Source organism: Hydra viridissima, unplaced genomic scaffold, assembly GCF_058129835.1.
Source record: "Hydra viridissima isolate aposymbiotic clone 2 unplaced genomic scaffold, HvirCarnegie_v1 scaffold_9, whole genome shotgun sequence".
In the NCBI taxonomy this organism is placed as follows: Eukaryota; Metazoa; Cnidaria; class Hydrozoa; order Anthoathecata; family Hydridae; genus Hydra; species Hydra viridissima.
Window position 1 is genome coordinate 6,873,780 of NW_028324308.1, and position 23,326 is coordinate 6,897,105.

At 26.7% G+C, this 23,326-nt stretch overlaps 2 protein-coding genes and 1 pseudogene across 11 annotated transcripts in view; all 3 read left to right on the plus strand.

Annotated features, from left to right (window-relative positions):
• The window catches only part of LOC145185117 (voltage-dependent calcium channel type A subunit alpha-1-like), a 31,234-nt gene that overhangs the window by 4,361 nt on the left and 3,547 nt on the right, over nt 1-23,326 (plus strand). For 3 of the 9 annotated variants that reach the window (XR_016455554.1, XM_090097534.1, XM_090097536.1), the window contains 28 exons: nt 541-650; nt 5,847-5,995; nt 6,185-6,221; nt 10,011-10,183; nt 10,558-10,670; nt 11,400-11,509; nt 11,600-11,731; nt 11,844-11,910; nt 12,085-12,208; nt 15,289-15,436; nt 15,546-15,576; nt 15,707-15,761; nt 16,300-16,429; nt 16,823-16,952; nt 17,063-17,122; nt 17,410-17,519; nt 18,010-18,112; nt 18,371-18,478; nt 19,524-19,576; nt 20,003-20,048; nt 20,212-20,312; nt 20,497-20,695; nt 21,149-21,313; nt 21,423-21,530; nt 21,731-21,814; nt 22,062-22,187; nt 22,893-22,958; nt 23,079-23,182. Coding sequence is in view for 5 of the 9 variants with exons in the window: in XM_090097534.1 (XP_089953660.1) it covers nt 541-650; nt 5,847-5,995; nt 6,185-6,221; nt 10,011-10,183; nt 10,558-10,670; nt 11,400-11,509; nt 11,600-11,731; nt 11,844-11,910; nt 12,085-12,208; nt 15,289-15,436; nt 15,546-15,576; nt 15,707-15,761; nt 16,300-16,429; nt 16,823-16,952; nt 17,063-17,122; nt 17,410-17,519; nt 18,010-18,112; nt 18,371-18,478; nt 19,524-19,576; nt 20,003-20,048; nt 20,212-20,312; nt 20,497-20,695; nt 21,149-21,313; nt 21,423-21,530; nt 21,731-21,814; nt 22,062-22,187; nt 22,893-22,958; nt 23,079-23,182 (2,942 nt within the window). In the remaining 4 variants the exon portion in view is untranslated. Of the gene's footprint in view, nt 1-540; nt 651-4,937; nt 5,069-5,846; nt 5,996-6,184; nt 6,222-10,010; nt 10,184-10,557; nt 10,671-11,399; nt 11,510-11,599; nt 11,732-11,843; nt 11,911-12,084; nt 12,209-15,288; nt 15,437-15,545; nt 15,577-15,706; nt 15,762-16,299; nt 16,430-16,822; nt 16,953-17,062; nt 17,123-17,409; nt 17,520-18,009; nt 18,113-18,370; nt 18,479-19,523; nt 19,577-20,002; nt 20,049-20,211; nt 20,313-20,496; nt 20,696-21,148; nt 21,314-21,422; nt 21,531-21,730; nt 21,815-22,056; nt 22,188-22,628; nt 22,741-22,892; nt 22,959-23,078; nt 23,183-23,326 lie in introns of those variants that run through there. The other 6 variants (XR_016455555.1, XM_090097538.1, XR_016455557.1 and 3 more) reach the window with 6 other exon arrangements.
• Nucleotides 1,404-4,203, plus strand: LOC145187752 (uncharacterized; annotated as a pseudogene). The gene is made up of 5 exons (XR_016455558.1): nt 1,404-2,463; nt 2,772-3,026; nt 3,133-3,396; nt 3,559-3,781; nt 3,957-4,203. The product of XR_016455558.1 is annotated as an uncharacterized LOC145187752 (transcript).
• LOC149883790 (uncharacterized) lies at nt 4,361-4,787 on the plus strand. The gene has a single exon (XM_090097540.1). It carries the CDS (start codon nt 4,440-4,442, stop codon nt 4,758-4,760), a length of 321 nt encoding a protein of 106 aa, XP_089953666.1. The 5' UTR covers nt 4,361-4,439; the 3' UTR covers nt 4,761-4,787.

Genomic DNA, 23,326 nt, shown 5'->3' on the forward strand with positions numbered 1-23,326 from the left:
TTCTCTTTCGTTATGATTTGTCTTTGAAGTTGTTGTTCTCTTTCTTTATGATTTCAGTCTTGAGTATTGTTCAAGAAAAAATGAATAATTTTCTTACCATCATCTTCATACAATTTTGGCTTAATGGTGATTGCAGTTGCAAAACCTTTTACTATTCAACAAATTGAATAAGTGGAACTCATTAAAAATAATAATGGTTTAGTGGTTTTAACACAAAACTGTTTGAATATTACAAATTAAATCTTGACCATACTTTATGTTTAAAAATGTAAATACCATCATAGTACCAGCAACATTTTTGTGACCAAATAGCAACTGCTTGAGCATAAAAATGATTTTGTTAAACAATCTGTAAAAATTTTAACATTTACTCAAAAAAAATTCACAGTTTTTAGGATTTCATTTGCTTAAATTTTTATTGTTAAATAACATAAAATTTTTGTTATTTATATTTAATTTTTATAATCACTATATCTCCATTTTATTAATTTTTTATTAAAATAAGATATGAGTATTAAAATTGTTTTTTTGAGTTTTTAGGCATATCTAGTGTTTGATTACAAATCCCAATTCATATGGATATATTTTTATTCACTCAATGTTATTGGTTCACAGTTTATGTTAAATTTGGTCTGTGGTGTCCTAAGTGGGTAGGTATTGTATTGCTTAATCTAAGTTAATGATTGATCAGTGATAATTTAGAATTGCTTACAAAAATGTTTTTAAATGTAAAAAAATATTTATTTTATAAAAAATATCTTTTACAAACATTTTCATTTAAATATTATTAGTTGTAAAGTTATTATTATTTGAGTTTCCACTCTTTTATTTTAAATGAACATCCAACCAAAACATGAGTAATTGTAAATTCTCTAAAAATTTTGTTCTAAAAAAAATGTTGTTCTAAAAATACTTACTTAGAACTTCAGCAGATTCAGCATCCAAAAATCTACAAACTTACCAAGTTTCAATTTATGAGTAATATTCTCAATATAATTATTTATGTGTCGCTAAGAGCATCACATTAATAACAGGCTGTCAAGTTGTCATTTTTTTCATTTTTTTCATTTTTTTATTGGTCTTTTTTGTTATGTCATTTTTTTTCATTTTTTTTTCAATTTTTTCAATTTTGTCATTTTTTTTCTTTTTTTTTTGTTACTTTGTACCTTTTAAAGATTTAGTTTTCCTCATTGTTGAGATATTTTACAAAAAATGTTCAGTATTAGAATGTCTAATAAAGATGTGAGATGTTTTTCATTTAATTATTATAATTTTTGAAATTGTGTTCTTTGTTTACTATATAACAAGTTTTTTTAAAAAATCAATACTATTAGGTGGGATAATATTCTTTTAAGTATCATAATTTTTTAATGGTTGTGTTCTGATATTTTATTTTTACATTAATAGTTACTTTATTTGTCAAGAAATCGAAGTGAAAAGTTAGTTTTTAAGTAAACCAGAAAGCAGTAAGTGTAAAGTTTTAGTGAAGTTACTCATTTAAACCTGTAATTTTTTGTATAAAACCCATACATAATGGTTAAATGGACTGATGTGTGGTTGGAAAAGTTAGATATGAATCAAGTCAAAATCAAATTATGGGCTGAGAAAAAGAACTCAGAATATGCAGTTTGTAAACTATGTTTAAGTGAGTTAAAATATAGCTTAGTTGGTTTTCAAGCTCTTTTTCAACATTCTTCTAAACCAAAACATAAATCAGTGTCTGATATTAGGTTTTCAAATACAGCTCGCCATTTTTATATAGATTCAAAAACAAACTCTACAGGAGAGAAAAAAATTGTTACATTAGAATATTCTACTAATGATAAAATTTCAGCTGCAGAAGCCATGTGGCTATTTAAAGTTACTGAGAATGATCTTGCTTTAAGACATTGTGACAATACATCAGTACTATTTCAAAGGATGTTTCCAGATAGTAAGATTTGTCAGGGTTTTACAATGAGTCGCCAAAAAGCTTCGTATATTTTTCAAGATGGTCTTGGACCATTATTAGAGAAACGACTTTGTACCAGTATAACCTCAAGCCCTGCTGCTTTCACTTTGATGTTTGATGAAACAACTACCACTCAGCAGAGAAAACAAATGGATCTTTTATGTCGTTTTTGGTCAGAAGAAGAAAACCAAGTTGTCACAAAATATTTAACCTCATTTTTCTTTGGGAGAGCAACAGCTGAAGATGTAAAAAAAATGCTAGCATCTTTATTCCACAATAAAAAATATAACTTACCATGGGGTCGTCTTTTTAATATTTCAACAGATGGTCCTAACATAAACAAGGCTATTTGGAGGTTGTTAAATGAGGAGCTTTGTAGCAATGATTTTAATGGTTTGTTACCATTTATAAGTTGTACATTGCACACAGTGCATAATGCATTTCGAAAAGCAATTATGGTTCTAGGTGAAGATGCAGAGCAGCTAGCATTTGATCTACATGCATGGTTTAAGGTAAGGATTTTATTGTTAATAGAAATTTTATTTCCCTAGTTACAATAATACATAATCCTTATGTGTTATTGTAGGTAGGAACTCCAGGTTCAAAAATGATAGATTCTAGAACTCTTAAAGGCCAGTTTTTTTTCTCTATGGAGTTCAGAAGTTCCTAAACATTTTTGGAGCCATTTTTTCACACCTCATTACTCTAGAATCCAGGAAAAACTAGGGAATCTTTGACTCAAAACCCTGGAGTCTTTCTTGGGACTTTCCATCCCTGGTTATAATCTATAAATATTAGTATGATTATTTTATTAATTTAGAATGCACCATGCAAAATTGAAGACTTCAAAAAGTTAGCAGAGTCCATTTTTATTGAAGATGAAAGTTTGTTTCTTCGATTTGTCAATACTAGATGGCTTACTCTTTCTGCTACACTTGAAAAAGTCCTTTTATGATGGGAAGATACAAAGAAATATTTTTTGGAATACATTCCAAAACAAAAAGAATATAAAAAGACTCTGACAAACAACAAACGTTTTGTAAGGATTCAGAAGAGTCTAAAGGAAAATGAAAATGTAATAAATTACATCAGCCTTGTTTTTTAAAATTTTTATGTTTTAAAGAGAATAAGATTAAAGAAGATTTCAAAGAAGATTAAACTATTTACTTTTTTTTTTATAGGAGTTACTTGTGTCTATTAAATTCCTTATTGGTATTGCACCCTTGTTTGAAAAATACTTAATGATATTCCAAGATGAAGGACCACTTATTCATATCTTATTTTATAAAATGAAAGATCTTTTAATATCTTTGATGAAGCGTTTCCTTAAACCTTCTGCTGTTGACAAAAAACTTACTAAAGATCTTTTAAAAATTGATTCCTCAGATTCAACTATACATCTTGAAATAAATAAAATGGATTTTGGTGAGGAAGCAAAAAACCAGGTTAGTATTTTGTTGTTGTTGATACTTGCAGATTTTACTTGGGAGATACTATAATCTATTGTTAATATGATTAATTATTTGATATATCATTATAGAAAACAATATGGTCATTATTCTTTCCAATTTTCTGTTGTGTTTCAATAAAAAATATTTAATTTTTAGGTGAAAAAACTTTCTTGCGAAAAAAAAAAGATATATCTGCCTAGAACAAATGCGAGATGGATATATAGCCATTGTTAAACACTTACAAAAGAAACTTCCTCTTGATTCACAACTATTAAAAGACTTGACTTGTTTGAGTCCACAAATGAGATCTAAACCTTGGACTGTTAATGCAATTGGGCGAATAGCAGCTATGATGCCACACATTGTAAATGAGAGGGAGGTATTAATTTTAGTGTTAATAAAGTTTTCTAGAAGTTCTTTCACAAAATTATTTGCAATTTAGTTTCAAATTTTAGTTAGGTTTTAATATGTAAGTAATGCAGTTATATATACTTATATGATTGCAAATCATTATCTGGTGTTTTGAATAAAATTATTTCATTGATTTTTTCTAGGTATCATTTGTGAAGGATGAATGGAAGTTATACCAAGCAGATAATGTTTCAGAAGACTGGTATTTAGATTCAAATACAAATAAATTAAAAAGAGTAGATCATTACTGGGCTAAAGTGTTCCAAAGTAATACAGAATGTGGAAAAACTAAGTATGGATTTCTTCATAAAGTTGTTAAGAGCTGTTTAACACTTCAGAATGGAAATGCTAGTGTAGAGCGAAGTTTATCAGATAATAAGAATACATTGATTTCAGAGAGAGTAAAGTTAAATGATGAAGCATTAATGGCTTTGAGAATATCAAAGGAATATGCAAGAAGTTGCCAAGGTGCACATAATGTTGATACATTAGCAAAAGATGTTGTTCAAGCTGTTCAAAATGCTCATAGAATTTACAAAGTAAGAAAAACTGAAGAAGAGGAAGAAACGAGATTTTAAAAAATTCATGAGGAAGAACTTATTTGTAAAAAGAAACAACACCAGGAAATGCTCCAAAAAATTGAAAAAAGTAAAATTAATCTTGATCAAAAAGAGCAAAATCTAGAAAAAGATGAGAAAAATGCGGTTATGGAGTTTGAACTTGCTAAGAGAATGCTGGATGAAGCAACTAAGTCTATGCAAAGTGCCATCAATAAAGAAGATATGATTGGTATTAAACTTGCTCATGAAATGGTAAACAGTGCAAAAAGAAATTTTACAAATGCTAAAGCACATAGCAATGAACAAAAAAAGTTGCGAGTAAATATTGGTTTAAAACGAAAAAGTGAAATGCAGAGATTAATTAATGGTTTTAAAAAATCAAAGTAGACTATCAACAATTTGTAATAAATTTTTGTGAAAAAGTCATCTTTATTTATTTTTTAATGACTTTTTGTGTCGTTCTTTTTTATGAAGTTTGTCATTTTTTTCATTTTTTTATTGAAATTTTTCATTTTTTTTCATTTTTTTTCAAAAAATAGTATCATTTTTTTTCATTTTTTTAAAAAGTAGTCACTTGACAGCCTGTAATAACAATAAGAGCAAAATTAAAAAAGCAAACTTCTAAAATACTTGAAAATTATATGTTCATTTTGATTACAATTTCCTTTGTGCCAAAAAAGGAGAACTTGGAGAGGGTGAGTTAATTATCTGAGTAAGTTTTAGAGTCAATGTACTATTTTGTTGTGCAACAAAATGATACATTTAACTGTGCAGCTTATTTATATTCTAATAAGTAACATATCAAATGATATGGAATTTATACAAGTACAAATATGTTTAATTTTATGCATTAGTATGATCAATTAGGCAACCATATTAGTTAAGTTTATTAGCAAGCTTACCTAAGTATAAAGATTGCACTTTAAAATTCTTCATAAAAAGATTGCTCTTTGTTTTACTATTAAGTTTTACTAACAATTCAAATTTTAAAGAAAGGAAAGTGTTTCATACATTGCATATCTGCTCAATGAATTTCAGATATTGTTAAACATCAAAATTTGTCCAAAGCTCTTATAAATTTAAATCTTAAATTCTATTTGCTGTAGACAAAACTAAAAGATTAAAAAAAAAGAACTGATTATTAAATGTTAAAAAAAAAGATTTTTTAAAGTTTTAAAAATTACATTTTATTTCTAAAATACATTGAACATTAGCATTTTAAATGTTTTTATATCTTAAATAAAAGCAGTTCTTTTTAAAATTGTTGTGAACCAAAAGATCTTGTTTTAGTCATGTCTTAACAGTATTATTTTATAACTCTAAAAAAATACTGTACTGTTATATGGTAAAAGTGTTTTACTAATATGTGAATTGATTGCACTGCTTCTGATTGATTGAGTTATCATACTTAAGTTGTTCTTAAAATTTTTTTTTTATTCAGTTTTCTTTAAAAAGATTTTTTTCAATTATTAGCCAGTTCAAGAAAGAAAATGAGCGGGTTGCATATCGTACAGATTTTTTACAACTGCGTGCTATAGCAGCTGTTGAAAGAGCTTCTGTAAAATACAAATACTGGATTGATAGTGGTGAAATGGTTGCTGTGAAAGAGTTTGAAGAAAAATGTATGAAAGTTTGCTTATTTAATTTCATCAAATAATTTTATGGAACAAGTTTTTGTCAAACAAATTCATTTCAAATTTAGTAAGGCTGTTGTCATGACACTCTTACAACTAGTTTTACTATAAACTAAAGGAGGTTAAAATTGTTTTATAAACTCTGACTTATGCAGAAGTTTTGATTTTTTTTCACAGTAAAAAGAAAAGAAAATTTTGAAAGTGATGCTGTTAGGTAAGTTTTCATCTTTTTTTTATTCAATTGATTTTGGAATCATAAAAAAATCCAAAGTAACATGTATTAGTTATCATTTACATAGTTGACTTCAAGCAGAGGTATTATGCTACAGGGGGCTGGAAAGATTTATGCCTCCCCTCTCCCCCTTCCATAGCTATTTGAATAAAAAATTTGTTTCAACTTTATATTGCATGTAAAGCATCAAAATTTAACAAAATCATATACAAATAAAGTGAATTCTAGGTCAAATAACAAAATCATATAACAAAATCTTATAATCATACAAAATCTGCAGCCATACTAGTGTCAAAAGTGTCCTTGTCAAGAAGGACACTTTTGACACTAGTATGAGAAAAGCATTAACTATTTTTAAAAACATACTTAAATAAGAGTTAGATGTGTTTACTCTATCACAATCAGGATTTTAGTGTCAAGTAATCAAGGATGCAGACAAAAGCACACTTGAAAAGACTTATCCCTGAAGTGGAAATCTACTTAAATAATGAATTTTGCAAGAACCCTCAATCTTGGCATTTTAGCTTGTGATGATAAATCAGCTAAGAGTATCTTTATCCTACCTTCTGGATGAATAAAAAAAAAAGGAGGATTATTTCTGATATCACTGCAGTCGATGCAGGTACTAAAATGGTATTGGTACTAGAATCCAGAGAATGTTTAAAAGGGTCTAGGCAAAACTCAGTTAATTGGTTGTTAACTCATTTCTTACTTTTACATGATCCACTTTGCTGGAATCATTGTAACAAACCCCATGAATTTAACAATGCATGCTTTGATTTTATCTTGGGTGTTTAAATAAAAACCAAGGTGGTGCTTAAATAAAAACCAATAACTTTTGCCATTTTCAAGATGGCAAAAATTATTGGTTTTTATTTAAACTTTTGCCATTTTCAAGATGGCAAAAGTTATTGGTCAATTTTCATTTTAAGAACATAAATATTAAGAAACATAATTATATAAATATTTCTTCATATTACACTTCAAAAGTTGTGGTATAGTTTTCCCAGAGTGAAGTCTGATAATAACTTAAATTTTCTTATTTTTTTTGTTAAAGTTGATATTTTAAAATAAAAAATGGCAAAAAATGTGAGTTATAAATAAAATTAAAAATGTTCAATGGGACAAATTGTGAAAAGTTTTAAAATTACTACTTCAATAGTAACGGAATAAGAAGAAAGAAACTGGAAGTGTGGTTCAAATCAAAAGCAATTAGAATGTCAGGATATTATCTCTGCTACTCAAGATAGAAGAATTACTAACACTAGTAAAAGAAATAGACTACTAACTGCCCCAGAAATTACAAATAGTGTGAGTAGTTCTTGAAAAGATCCAAGATCTATGACAGCAGTAAAAAGGCTTGGTGGTAGAATAGCTGTAAAAAAACCACTTCTTTGGGCCCAAAATGAGAAAAGAAGATACAATGGATAAAATAGCATGAAAAACTGACTGTTAATGATTGGAAATGTGTTCTTTAGACCAACAAGTCAAAGTTCCAAATTTTGAGTGTGAAGGGAGTTGTATTTTTTCAAAGAAAAGTTGGCAAATTGATGATGAAACAGTGTGTGATGTCAACTGTAAAATATTTTGTAGGTAGTGTAATAGTGTGGTATTGTTGCTAATAATACTAGTGATAGTGTTAAAATAGATAGAAAAATGAATAAAGAAGTATATTTGTGCATTTAAAAAAATCAAGCAATTCATTTTTCAGAAGATAATGAGAAAAGCATTCCTTAAAACTTTGTAGAAATCATTTAAGTGAATTAAAAAATAAAATAAGTGAAAGTGCAATAATAAATGATGAAAGTGTATACCATATAGGATTTCTAATGCACTGTGTGCTGCATTTTGAGGTTGACTTCTACACTTTTTTCCATTAACAAGTTTAGTTGTTGAATGTTTAAACCAGCTTTAAGTAAATTGACTCATTTTTTATCAAAGGCAACTATGTTTCTATCTTTTGCTATGTAATTTGTTTCAATTGGCTCCGTCAAATTTACCAGTAATAATGCAGAGCAGATCAAAGGTCTGTTATGATTTTTAAGAATTGGAGTCTCATTATTCTACCGCAATCTAAGTAAAATATATTGATATAAAATAGGTTTGAGATTAATTTAGATAAGTATTAACACGAATTACTTTAACAAATAATAAAAACCATTGTTTTTTAAATTTGTTTTTAAAAGTGAGAATGTTTAGAATTAAAAATGTTTCCGTAACAAATTAATAGGGATAATAACCATAGCTAACTTTTTCAAGCTCTGCATGAAAGATTGTTTTAAAAAATAATTAGCTAAGGGGGTTTTCTGTGGCCACTACAGTCCTCTAATCTGAACCCAATCAAGCTCTTGTGGAATTTCATAAGAGTCACAAGTAAATTTGATGATAGATAAACTAAAATCCTTATCAGATATTTAATATTTCGTGTTATATTAAGAATTTTCAATTTAATTGGTGTGGAAGTAATTCCTAGTGGAAGCAGCATATTTAAGTAATCTTGAAGTTACTTTTAATATTTGATAAATAATATTTAATAAAAATTTATCTAATAACGATTATCATTGAACCAAATTTTAATGTCAGATCAGTTATGGAATTAATTGCAGCAATCTTTGTTATACTTCATCTTCACGGTTTGTTTACAATTTTTTTAAACAAAACTTTCCCATATTCTTTATTAGCCTAAAAAACCCTCAGAGTACAAATAAGATGAATTCAAATATTAACCTCACTTAATCAGCACCCTCAATAATTGTCAGGTACTACTTTTCAGTCAATTTCTTCTTCTAGAACTTGAGTTATACAGAAAAACATACTGTTAAAATTCATAATGGGACCAAATAAGGGTATTTTTAGTCTAAGTTTCAAAATGACACCTTTATTAAGGTGGCAATACAACCCATGGTAACAGAACAGAAAATTTATCTTGATCATTTTTAAATCAAAAAATAATTTATTGTAGTTAACCATGACAGTTGCTAGAGAAACCTTGTAATATCAAAACTATTTTTAGAACTTTAAATAAATTTGTCTTAATCATTTGTACTATTGCGATAACCCAAATATTCTGGAATTACTTGGCGTTATTCTGTAAAAAGTGTGAATAAATTAAGACATTGTACTCACAAGCTATTGCCTATATTAATTCTGAGAAGTAATTGATTTTAATTACAGAAGAAAAACCAAAGTTTAATTAAAATCTTGTTTAAAATCTTGTTTATTATACATCTCATTACAACATCTTATTGGTCTGTTAAAATTTGGTTCTTTCCTATCTAATCACATGATTGCACTCTGATACATCAGTTTAATTTATTAGGACAATACCTTTGTTTCCAATTTCATTTTATTGTTGCTTGTTGGAAAATCAATTAATTTTTTTTCGTATTGATTTCCTTTAAGAAGCTACAAATCACAAAGGCTCTGAATACACAATCATCACAATATATGATTTTCAATATATGATTTTGTAATTTAAAATATCTTGATCAATTGCATGTTTTCTGTAAAGTTCTGTCCTTAAAATTCAATGATATTTGGGCAAAATGATTTTTTTCAAAGATCCCTAACACATTTAATTTTTTTTAAAAAAAGATTGTTGCATCCTACATGGTAATATATGTAAAAATCCTGTATTAGACAAAAAAAAAACCCTATTGGATAAACTATATCCAATCCTGTCTAGGGATTGTATATAGTTTAAGGAAAATCCACTTTTTATGTTTAATTTAAAAAAGATGAATTTATAATATAAGTTAATGTGTTATTTAGACAATCTTGCACCAAGTTATTCCTAGCCAGAAATGCAGCTTTTCGTGCAAAGTTAAAAGCTTTCATGTTATCAACATTTATGGATTGGTTAGTGATTGTATTAGTATTTCTCAATAGTTTATCTGGAGCAATGCAGTATGATAAGCAACCAAAATGGATGACTGATGTTGAAAGTAAATGTTACAAAATCTTGCATTCTTTTTACTTTTTATATATTTTATTGCTATACAGAATCTTTTTTTACAAATCAACCAACTTAAAGTGATAATCTGGTAAAGTGAATAATATGGTAAATGATATATAAAATATAGTATTAATTGATCATTTGTAAGCTATTGCAAAAGCTTGTAGGCAATGTTGAATAATAGTTTTAAAAGTAAAAAATGATGTAGTGGCTTTAAACTATAATATCAAAGTAAGTTGAGTTATCAAATTTTGTCTTACAAAAAAGTCTTACAATCTGTTTAAATTTATACAGTTTATAATAGTTATACCCTCCCCTCCCCCCTCCCTGTTAATTTTTTCAGCCAGAAAAGTTATTTTTTAGATGCATCAGATCATATTTTTCTGGGCTTCTTTTTTCTTGAAATTTGTTTGAAGATCTATGCTTTGGGACCAGCATTATATTTCAAATCTAAATTTAACATATTTGATTTTGCAGTAAGTAACTTACTTGCTTTTCATTTTAAATGCCTTCTTTTTGTTAAATAATAACATCTTTAAATGATGTTGTTAGCATTTGTTGATACAAAATATTTAGATTAAGGGTTTGTGATTGTTTTTTTTAAAAGCATTTTCTACATTGATGAAAGAAAATCATTTAAAAAATTTTCATATACATTTAAAAAGTTATTTTTTAAACTTTACACAATTCACAAGTTACATGTATAAATATAAAAAAAGTCATTAAAGAATCAATCAATATTTGCAATTGTTTTTGAAAAGTGTACCAATTAAAGTACATACCAACATCACATACATACTAACCACATACATACCAACCACATACTACTGCATATACCAGTCAAGGCTATTTAGAATGGCTCAAAATGCTCCTTAATAATGTAAGAAGTTGAAAGTTTTAAACTGGGGAAAACACACCTTAACTTATACATCGATTATAAAACATTAAACAATTCTTTTCAATTAAAAATAGGAGTTCGACTTATAAAATGAGTTGAATTATACACTTGTTTATGCATACCAATTATATATACATTAATCATTAAAAGTTCAAGTATTGTTAACTTTTTAAAAGTTCAATCAAAAGTGCTTTTACTAAAAACATTTTGACAAACTTTTCCTGATATATGTTCATGTTCTTTTTCAACTTTTTAATTTCTTAACATTTCATTTTAAAAATTGTTTTTTATTTTTATTTATCCAAAGATTATAATCGCAAGTGTGTTAGATTGGATTTTAAAGTTCTTTGCTAAAATAAATATTGGAGTCTCCGTTTTTCGCCAACTTAAGCTGATGAGACTTTTCAGATTTACAGGGTATGTAATTTTCTGAAAGTTTCCTTAAATACTTTTTTCCCTCCTTACTTTCAAGACTAAAGAAATAGTTTGATTTTCTTTCAATTCCAGATACTGGGGCTCATTAAAGCATTTAATTTCATCGATTTTAGCAAGTTTAACATCGATCATGAGTTTGCTACTTCTCTTATTTATTTTCATTTTGATTTTTGCATTACTTGGCATGGAATTCTTTGGTGGGGAGTAAGAAATAGTCTTAAAACTTAAGAAATGTTATGATAAAAACCTTTTTTAGTTTTTTCCATTAACACAATTTAAATCTCAATAGATTTAATTATTTTAATAACTGTAACAGGTTAAAAGAGAAAAACTTGCGGACAAACTTTGATGATTTCTTTAATGCTATGTTAGCAGTTTTTCAGGTTAGTTTTTTTTGTTTGTTTTTTACTCTTTTTAATCAAAGTAAAGATTTAGCATAATAAAGTTTTGTTTCATAATGGTTTTTTTTTTTTTTTTTTTAATTCAAAAAGCTTTTTTTTTTTAAAAAAAAAATAAAAAAATAAAAAGTTGTAATTTCATGATGATTTTGTTTTCAGGTTATGACTGGAGAAGATTGGAATAGTGTCATGAATAATGCAATTTTAGCGTTGGCAACCCCAAATTCAATAAATGGATTTGCAGTATCATTATATTTCGTTGCAGTTACTTGTGTTGGAAGGTGTATCTTTTTTTTCTGCATTAAAACTTCTTTGAATAACAATGATTATACATGTACAATTAAAATTGTTGTTATTTGTTTCAATTAAACAAGTCACCAATAAAAAAGTTCAAAAATAATAAAAAAAATGGTGGTGAATGACACCTTCAGTATTGCTCTTTGTTTTCCTGCATGGTTTTTCTTCATTGTTTACAGCTGTTTGTTTTTTTTTCAGTAGCATAACCTTGTTTTTTTAGTTTTTTGCCCATGTGGTCTAAAAATGATTAGCTGTAGTTGTAAAAAGTTTCCTTTTTGTTATAAATGTGGTGAGTTATAATTAAAAAGCATGGTATGTTAAATTAAATAAAATCTAGTAAATAAAAAAAAGTAAAGCATCAGCTAAGTTATTATTATTTTTTTTTTGTGTAGCTTAATTCACCAATTTTTAAATATACAATAAAGGTCATATTGTGAGAGAACTGTTGATGATACTGATACCAAATATGGTTTCAGTACCCAAAAAAACCTAAGTTTTAGCTGCATATGTTTAAAGAGATTTCACTGCATATTTTTTGTTGGCCTGTGTTTTATGTATTTATATACTTTAGTAACTTGAAGGGTTCTGCAGTGTTAAAACTGAAAACATTAAATTAATGCATTCTAGTTTTTTGAACACTATGGTGCTGCATAAATTGGCAAGTGCAAAAGGAGCTAGTTTTAAATTTTTTCAGATTTTTTAATTCATTTAAAGATTAAGTTTTATTCTTCAATTTTTTTTGAGTCAAAAAATATAAAATAAATATGCAGAAAGTTGCTCCTTAATATTCTGATCCTGAAAAATAAAATTTTTTACCAATTGTGTTACAGGAAAGCTAATTTTGTTATTCAAAAATAGTGCAGGATAATGCTGTAATAGCACATGCTACAGTTTTTTATTCATATAAGATATTTGGGATGCTATCAAAGCAGTGAAAAATATTATTTTTCTCCAGTCAAAGCTGTATTGAAGTCAAAAGAAATCAACTTTGCTATCAATCCTAGGAGATTTGTGACACTTTGCTTTTTATTATAATGCTATGTCTTGCTCTTTTGCTATAAACCTTTGAACTGGTTGCAGTCATATCTTTAGTTGCTCATTGTACAGCTTGTAAATGGCTTGGTATATGAGATATTATAATTGGTTTGGTCATCAGTAAACTACTCATTAGAAAGATGGGACAACAGTGGCAGTGATGTAATAGTAAATTGTCTTCAATCAAACATTTCAAGGTATGTTTTTACTGCTAAATTCAGAATGTCGTTATCAAATATTCATATTCATCTACTTATTATGAATAAATATAGTTACTGGGTTTAGGCGTGTTTTAGTGGTTTTATCAACTACTTCATCTTAAATCACTTGATTGCTATTGCTAGCAGCAGCCAGCAAAATATTTTCTGGATATAGTAAGTAGCAATTAATCTTCAGTACAAGCAAGATAATCAACTAATCTGCTTTATCCAGTTTCTGGTACTATTGCAAAAAATAAAATAAATTCCTGGCACTACTTTGACAAGAAAGATTGCACTTAATGCAAAACTATTAACAATAAATTTGTCATTTTTGTTAAAGACCTTTCCTGAAACTGATAAGTAATTGGATACAGGTAAATCCTTGGGATCATATTCAAGAATTGAGGCAGTTACACCTGAGGAAGACAAAAGACCAGTAGTAGTTCCACCATCCAATTTTGTAAAGTGCTTTTTAAAAGGGAACTCATTAAAGTGTAGCAAGCACACAAGCCACTGGAAAGGCCTTCCTAAACTCACCTCCAACTTTCTGATGATTGCATTTATTTTTCCAATATTATTACTTGTATGATTGCATACTAAAGGTAAATGGCTTTCTGTTGAATCTTTTATGACTGACAGAATCTATTTTACAACATCATGTGACTTACTACTACTAGGTAACTATGATCTATATAGTTATCTCTAGAAAAGGTTGAAGTATTCACCAGCACAAAATCCTGCCTTCCATCAAACCAATACACAGCAGTTTCTGTCTCTCATCATTATACTCAACATCAACACTCTTTCTCTAAAGAATCCTTTGGCATTGTAACTTAGCAGGATCAGTTGCTTTTGATGGAGACAATATATATTGGGTCTTTCAAAACTGCATTTACAAAAAGGCATGCATCTTAATTACTAATTTTATTGTGATCAATTACTTTACATAATTCCTTGTATTTGTTTTTGTTCTTTCTGAAGAGCATTCACCTTTATCTATCACTTGCTGAGTCACTATCATGTAATTCAAGCTTGTTGTCACAAAAATCATTTGTTTCTGACCAGACTTGGTTCAATTAATTTAAGCAGGCATGTGCCAAATACAATTGTAATTTAATTGTAGTTAAATACAATTTCATGAAGTAATTGAAATTTTTATTGTATTTTATAAGGTACAATTACAAGTAAATGTAATATAATTACTTGTAATTCAATTACAAGTACAAGTAACTATAATTCATTTACTATTAAAATTTCCAGTAATTGTAATTCAATTACAATTGAGTCAAGTCTGTTTCTGACTCACTTTTCTCTCTTCTGTTGTTTTTGTCCCTAAATTTAATGAATATTCAAGACTTCAAGAAATAAGTCTCTGTATATTAACTGCAATACACATTTTTGCTCTTTTGACGTTTAGGTTCGGTTTTTTCATTCTTGAGACTCCAACAGTATGCTTTAAAAACCTATCCCAATAAGTTGGGATTAATCACTAAGTTAGTCTTGTTTCAATATACAATTATATATTCATTTACTAATTAACAATGAAATATGTTAATTAGTAAATGAATATATAATTGAAAAAAGAACCATCATATATGCTATTACATTGAAGCAAATCAAAATAAAAATAAGAAAATGGAAAAAAATTAAAACCAAATTTTTTTTTCATACTTTCGAAAAATTTTTTTTTTTACTTAGGAAAAATTATTGATATATCAAAATGTGCTTTCAAAATGTGTTATAAGAAAAAAAGAAAAATATTTCTTAATAGGAAAGATAAATATTTCATTTTAGGAGTTGCTTTCTTAAGGACCTTGACATAAACTAATAGATGTTTTACTAAACGTTTTTTTGGCTATTGCTGTAGCCAATATTTCTCTAACAGCCAATGAAAAAAAAAAAATAGCAGAAGAAGAAGCTGCGAGTGAAAAGCATATGAAAGAAGTTCAAGAAAAGTTTGCTTCGAAAAAAAGTTCCAGGTATTTGTTAAAATATTTTTAGATTTATTAGTTTTTTGTACAAAAGATTTATCCATTTTATTAAATTCAGTTAAAAAGAATTTTGAGTATGTTTTAACATGGTTCATAGATATCATCATGCTGATGAGGGAGAGCAAATTGTAAGATTTTTGTAAACTTTCTGGAAAAATTCATCGACTTCTCTAATTCTAGTTTTTAACTTGTAAATTTCTTCAAAATAATCATTTGTTTATACAGTGTATGTACTTAAATTACTTCTCGTTGTTTTAGGGTTTAGAAAATTACTTAAGAGATTTGAATTCTGAGTTTGACACCAATATTTCAGGTAGAAGCAATTATTAATTATAATTAAAGGTAGAAGCAATTTCAGGTAGAAGCAATTATTAATTACAATTAAAGAATGTTGTTCTTACAGTTTTTTTTTTTTAAAAAAAAAACACTAAAAAAACTGATTGAAAAGTTTTTTTGAAAGTTGAAAAAATGTAGTTAGATAAGTATAAAATTTATTAGATGTATAATAATTGATACTTCTTACATTGATAATTGTTATTCAAAAAAGTTTCAAACTTTGTTATCATGTTTTTAAATATGGTAAAAATGCTTTTTGCAAGTCTGTTTAGATGTTGTAGAAGTATCTGCTTTCTTATTGTATAAATTTAAAGCTTGCCAAACATTTGATATTTAAACTATAAAAAATTACAAGTTTTCACATTATTTTAGAGTTGTAAGATTTTTCTTGACTTTTCTTTAAAATTTACTTCTGTAAATAATTTTAAACAAAAAACTTCAATTTGAAATTATTTTAATCAGCAATAATCATTATAATATATTTGGAAACTAAGTTATTTAAGATTTGTTTCTAGGCAGTGCAAAACCTGGCAATAATTTCTTAGAAAATCTTAAAAATCCTGGTAGAATGATTAGCCTTCCACAGCCATACAAACCACCGATGCTTGAACAGAAAACATTATTTATTTTTGAGCCATCAAATCGGTTAGTTATTTTTATGAGAAACAAATCATGAAAAAGACTTTTTTTTTTGTTGTTATTGTTGTTCTATCTTTTCTATTTTCACTCTAATTTTGATAGAGATTTCCTTTTTCTTTCAAATTTCTCATGAATTTATATTTGAATTTCACCAAATAAACTTTAGGGTGTTTTATGGTTGAAATTTTTTGCCTTGGAGTGTTTAATGGCTAAAAACAGTCTTAAAGTGTTATGAAATATTATAAAGACAATGACTATAAAAAAAAGAAATAGAAAAAGAGTGTGAATTTCATGAACTTAAGAAATGTTAAGGAGTATAACTTCAATCAAAAAAATTATTCCATTGATTTTCTTTGTCTTACTCTCCCTCCATCTTAAAAAAATCTGTTTTTTCTTTAGATTTCGCAAGTTCACTCATAATTTAGTGACTTCTCTGTATTTTGATAATATTATGCTTTTGTTGATTGTTATCAGTAGTGCTTTATTGGCTTTTGAAGATGTCACAGATCCAGATGCCACCATTAACAAGGTACGCTCTTTTGTACAGAGCTCTTTTAGAGTATATAAGAATATGTTATTTACATGAAAGTATTTGCAATAAGTAAAAATGCTAAAAAGTTTTATGTTTTGGCTTTATAGGTGTTAGGATATGCAGATTATTTCTTCACAAGTATATTTTTTTTAGAAGTTGTTATAAAGGTCAGAACACAATATTTTTTATTGATATATACACATACTTGTATACATAAACAAATACAAATGCATAGCTGTTATTTCATAACTACCATCATCTTTGTCCTCACCACTATTTGTCTTTACTAGTTTTAAGCATTAAACTAATAGTACTACCATAAAAAATGATACAAAAGTTTAAACAAACCACATTTGTCTTGAGATTTTATCTTTGAAATGTTATTCAGATGAAAGTTATTTGTTAATTGCATGTTCTGTTGTTTTTACAATTCTTCTGTATTTGTTGTTTTTAGGTTACTAATTATGGCCTTATTTTACATTCTGGTTCATACTGTCGGGATGTTTGGAATTGTATTGATTTGTTAGTTGTTAGTTGTGCTGTGGCCTCAATTGTTATAAAAATGTAACTTGTTTTAATGAATTGAAAATTTTATACAAGTATATGAAACTCATTTTTTGACTGATTATAAAAGCTACAAATGAAATTTTTACTTTATGGTTTAAAAAGAGATTCAAACATTTTTTAAAATTATTATTTACAGTTAATGATTATAATTGCTTTTTCAATTTCAAGCAGCTGCAAAGCTATGAATTTTATTTCTTTCAAATTATTTTTGAAAACATCTGTATCTTGATTCCATCCTTATTTTTTGTGCTATTCTCAGGGTTATTTTTTGATATATGCAAGACTGATTGTATAACTCTTTTATAAATATACTTTTTAAGAAGGTTTCCTAGTTTGTAGCTCCACTTCAGACAAACTGAATATTTCAATGCATTTTAATTACTTTAAAAACTTTGTTGTATAAAGCTTATTAATTGCTTTTTTGTTACATTTATAAAAATAATACTAAAAAAAATTACTTTTGTATGTAGGTTTTCTTTTTTTATAGTCTGAAAAATACATCAAAAGTATCCAGGCAAATTATTCAAATTCTTCGTATACTAAGAGTTTTCAGGCCCTTGAAATCGATTAACAAGCTTCCAAAGTTAAAGGTTTGCAAAAAAAAGTTTATATTTTTACTGCTTAAACATGTTTATAAAAATAAAAACAATATTTATTAATATAATATTTCATAAAGTATTTGTTAATAAAATATTTATCAATAAAATATTAATAAATGTTGTTTACTTTTTATACATTTCTTAGAAAAGTTTTTTTAAAAGATTTACCAAACTCATCCAATACTAGTTATTATTACCAATATTATTATTAGTTAATATTATTATCTTATTATGTGTTATTATATGTAGGCAGTGTTTCAGTGCATGATCTTCTCATTAAAGAATGTGTTTTTGGTGAATATATTATCCCTTCAATTCTTGCTGATCTTCTCAATAATGGGTGTTCAAATATTTTCGGTATTATTAAGTCATTACCTTTTTATTATAACTATTACCTGAAAATTCCTTTTTAACTTATGTGCTACGTTTAGTTAAAATTAGGCACTTCTGTTTTGAAATAGCGGTGTGTCTATTGATGTAAAACCTCTTTACTATATTACTGAAAGGTTGCAATTGAGTGAGTTAGTTTACATTTATCAACGGAACAAAGCATCTTAACGATTTCTAATTTTTTATACACTGGTGGCCAAAAGTTTGACCATTATGAAAAAAATAGGAAATGAAAGTAATTGAATAGCTTAAAAATAAAATTGAGAATGCATCAACAAAAGAAAAATAAACTACACAAAATAAAAATGGGTATAACAAGATTTAAGTACGAACATGTATATAAACTAATTTTTCATTAAAAAAAAAACTTTCATCATTTTGCTCAAGAATTCTATTGTATTCTTCTTTTTTAATTACACCATAAATTTTAACTAAATTTCCAACACTCAAGCTGGAAAAACAATCCCAAACCAAGACAGCAAGCACCATATGCTTCACTGTAGGCCCCACACACACTCAAGTAACATCTTCTTTTTGTTGTTTGAATGAACATAAACTCTGTTTTGAACCAAATATTTTGAAATTTCATTTATCTCTTCTGAGTACATTTTCAAAGTCTTCTATTGTCCATTCATGGTGAGCAAGAGCCCATTTTAGTTTTTATTGATTCATGTTTAAATATCACATTAATTATCACATCAACTATCACATTATTTTAGTTATTGTTTCATGCTTAAATATCACATTAATAGTTAACAACTAATAGTTAAATAATCAATATAATATTTAATCATAAAACAATAAAAATAGTTTAAACGTAAAGAATGTATAAATGAAAATAAAACAGCTTTTTAAAGTTAAACACCACTACAACCTTTGATTGACTTCTTTAAAGTAAAGATTAAACAATTGATAATTAATCACAAAACAAAAATAATTTAAACTTATGTTTAAACTAGCCAGTAAACATTAACAAAGTGAAGATTTTTTTCTGTGATCCTGACTGATTTAGGGCTCTTTCTGGTATTGCACTGATGACTCTGTTGATAATGAAGAAGATTGCAGGTAATTTTAAATGATTAATGGTTGTTAAAAGTATAAATTATTACATAAAAAAAAACCCTTGAAAATTACTCTTATTAAATGTTTTGTTCTAAAATATTTAGTAGAAAAATTAGATTTAACAAATAAAATAAAAAATCTTTTTAAAAAATAGCAATAGTCCAGAGCTCTGCATTTTAAACTATTGTTTTTAAATCTTTAAGCATTAATAAATAAATGCAGTCAAAATTATTACTTTAATTTTTTCAAATACATAAAAGTTCGCTATCAAAACTTCAAAAAAAAACACAAAATGTAGATTAAGTTTTTTTAGGAAAGGAGAAGAAAGTCAAGCAATTTGAAAATTTAGTTACATTCATGGTATTATTTAATTGAAAATTTTTGCACAAAGATACCTACTTCTATTTTTTAATTTTTTTTTTTTACAAGCGGAACTTACATTCTCTTTGATAAAAACAACTACAACCTTCCATCTGTAAGTTTGCTTTTCTAATTCAATTTACATAGAAGTAAGTTGTATTATTATTACAACTCAAGTATATGCAGCTAAATCTTTTTTTTATAATTTAAATCCTATGCATTATCATTTTGCATTAGATTATTTTTAGTTAGTGATGTTTTCTGTTTCTTATAATCAGGAAAAAATGCGTTTATGGAAGTTGTTTGATTTTAATTTTGATGACACATTAAATGCAATGCTAACTTTGTTTACTTCTTCAACTGGAGATGCTTGGTATATGTAAGTTTTCAAAAAATAACTAACAATGAAATTCAGACATTTTTTTATTTAACTATTTTTGTTAAACATTTAGGCATGATGTTTTTTTATTAAAAGAAAGTTTTTATTTTTTATTTTTTTAAGTTTTTTTTTGTTTTCCTTTTCACTTTCACTTTTTAATTCCTTTTTTTTTATTTCACTTTAGACATATGCAAAGAGGAGTGGATGCAACAACTAATCATCATGGTCCTTTAAGAAATAATAAAATCTGGCTATCTATCTATTTTGTTTGTTTTCTTATTGTCTTCTCATTTTTCTTTATCAACGTTTTTGTTGGAATGATTATAATAACATTTCAAGAGCAGGGTGCTGCTGAAGCTGGTCAGCAACTTGATCGAAATGCTGTAAGTATTTAAAAATTACTGTTTAAGTTTGTTATGTTACTAAGTTGAAGGAAATGTTTATAATTGTTAAAAAAAAAATGTTCTCAATAAAATATTAAGTATTTTTGTTAAAATATTTTTTAAGTGTAAAAACCAAAGTATAACTGAATTTTCTTAAAAAATCTCAATAGTCATGTAAATAATGATAAAGATGTTTTTAAAATTATGGATGAAAGTGTTTTTGTTGTTATGTAAATATTGCTGTTGTTGTATGATTAACAATCATTAACAATATTCAAAATGTTTATGTACAACATTTACAAAAAATATACCACAAATATTTTATGTAATGTTAAATACTGTCATATTATGTTACTCTGTTTTTTGTATTGAACTAGATTTTGTTTATTTGCTTAAATAATTTTTACTAAGCAAATGCAAGATTTCATTGATTGTATTATTTTTTAACTGTAGAGGAATAGTTTAATTTTTGCAATGAATGCAAAACCTGCAGAGCGTTTTATGCCAGAAGATGTCAAGAGTTGGCAGTATGCTGCATGGTCATTGATAGAATCTAATGCATGGGAACTGACTATAACATGTCTTATCTTGCTTAACACATTTGCTTTGCTCATTGAGGTGCATATCATGATGTCTTTCTTTTTTTACTATTACTTTTATGGAAGTGTTAGATAACTAATATTATAAACGTTTATGTTGTTTCTCGTTTTTTATTTATTTGTATTAGTATGAAAATGAACCCACTCGATATGAATGGATAATGAAACAAATCAATACTGTGTTTTCATTTCTTTTTCTTTTTGAATTTGTGGTCAAGTTTTTTGCCCTGGGTTGTGTAAGTTAAAATGAGAATAAGCTTGCTTTTCTAACTTGATTAAAATGTATGAGTTTTTTTTTCTTTGGGATAAGTTTGATAGAAGCAAGGTTTGCTAAATCTATAATGTAAAATATTATAGTTGATGGATTATAAATTTTAATAAAATCCTAATGTATGATTCTGAAGCATGTTAAAAACTATCATTGTTTTGACTTTAGAATTATTTCAAAGACTTTTGGAACGATTTTGATTTGTTAATAATGCTTGGTGGCCTTGTAGATTTTTGTATTAAAAGAATTATTGTAAGTGAATTGTTTTGTTTTTTGTTCTTTTTTTTTTTACATTTGTTAAAAATTTTTATTTTAGTTTATTTTCAAAACCTGTTTCATTGATGATGTTTTTATTGATAAAACACAGCCAAGATGTTTTCATTACAAAAAAACTGCTTTGTTCTAATGTTTGAATACGTTTTGCTATTGTTTTGTAATTATTAATATTTTCATCATAATTTATGGCATAAATTTTAAGAGTAAATTTATCTTAGTTTAGACTAATGCAGATGATGTATTTGACACAAGCATTTTTCGTTTGTTTCGGGCAATGAGATTAATTAAGCTACTCAGAAGAAGTCGATCACTGCGTATTTTGCTATGGACATTTCTTAAGTCATTTCAAGTAAACTTTTATACTCAGATTTCTCTTGTTGGCTGTTATTTTCTCATTATTCCAAACCTGAGTTTATTTTAACTTAATTTTATCTCTGTAACCAATTAAAAAGAAACATGATGAGCTGTAATAAACTTGCATTATGAATGCTCTATGAATTATTGCATTATGAAAGACACTTTATGAGTCGAAAGAGGTGTTTATATGAAAAAATGTATATGATAATGATCTCCATGGAAAGTAGAGCTTTCACACCCCATCGAAAATATTAAGTAACTAATTTTAGTTCATTTTAAAGGCTGAGAAAATTCAAATCAAGCCTTGAAAAATCAGTTAGAAACCTGTTTTGTTAGTAATCGCCAAAAACTAACTTACAAATACACTTATGTTCATACATTCACACACTATAAATGAAAGGCTGCAGCAGTTAGTATTTTTTACTTACTTTAGAAATAATGGCCTGCATTGGTCATGCTAATTACTGCTATTTTGAATCTTTATACTAAGCAAATTTAAAGTGTGTGAGACAAGCAGATCTCAGAATTGCTGCAAGATTACATAACTATTAAAACAATAATCAAAATGTTGACGCAGGCATTGTATATAAGTTTTTATTTGCTTAACATATAATTTCTAGTCAGTAATTGATTGTTCAGCTGGTTTCTTTTTGATGCTTTAATTACAAAGATAAGTTACAAATATGTTTTGTTTCAGACATTGCCCTATGTTGGTATGCTAATTTTTCTGCTGTTTTTTGTTTACGCTATCATTGGAATGCAGGTTTGAACGTTAGTTTTGAAGTGGTCTCAAATTTATTAACTTTTATTCTATTTCTATTCTTTAATTTAACTTTTATTCGTTTTTCTCTTGAGTTTTCTAACAATATTACTTTATGTTTAGATTTTTTCTCGAATTTCGATCACCTCGAAGGATGAGCCATGGTCTTTAATCAATGAAAACAACCATTTTAGATCATACTTCAGTTCAACTCAAGTGTTGTTTAGGTTTACAACAGTTTTCTATGACTAATATTAATTATTGTAATAATAAGCTTGCATAATGAATATTCTTCACTAGCCTCACTCAATTTTAGTTATGGCGGTGTGCCCTTTTTTTTAAAAAAAAAACATTCTCCTTTTCTTTTTCTT

Bases quoted from the DNA above. Each gene is read 5' to 3' on its own strand.
- LOC149883790 (XM_090097540.1), top strand. From the start codon at position 4,440: ATGCTCCAAAAAATTGAAAAAAGTAAAATTAATCTTGATCAAAAAGAG.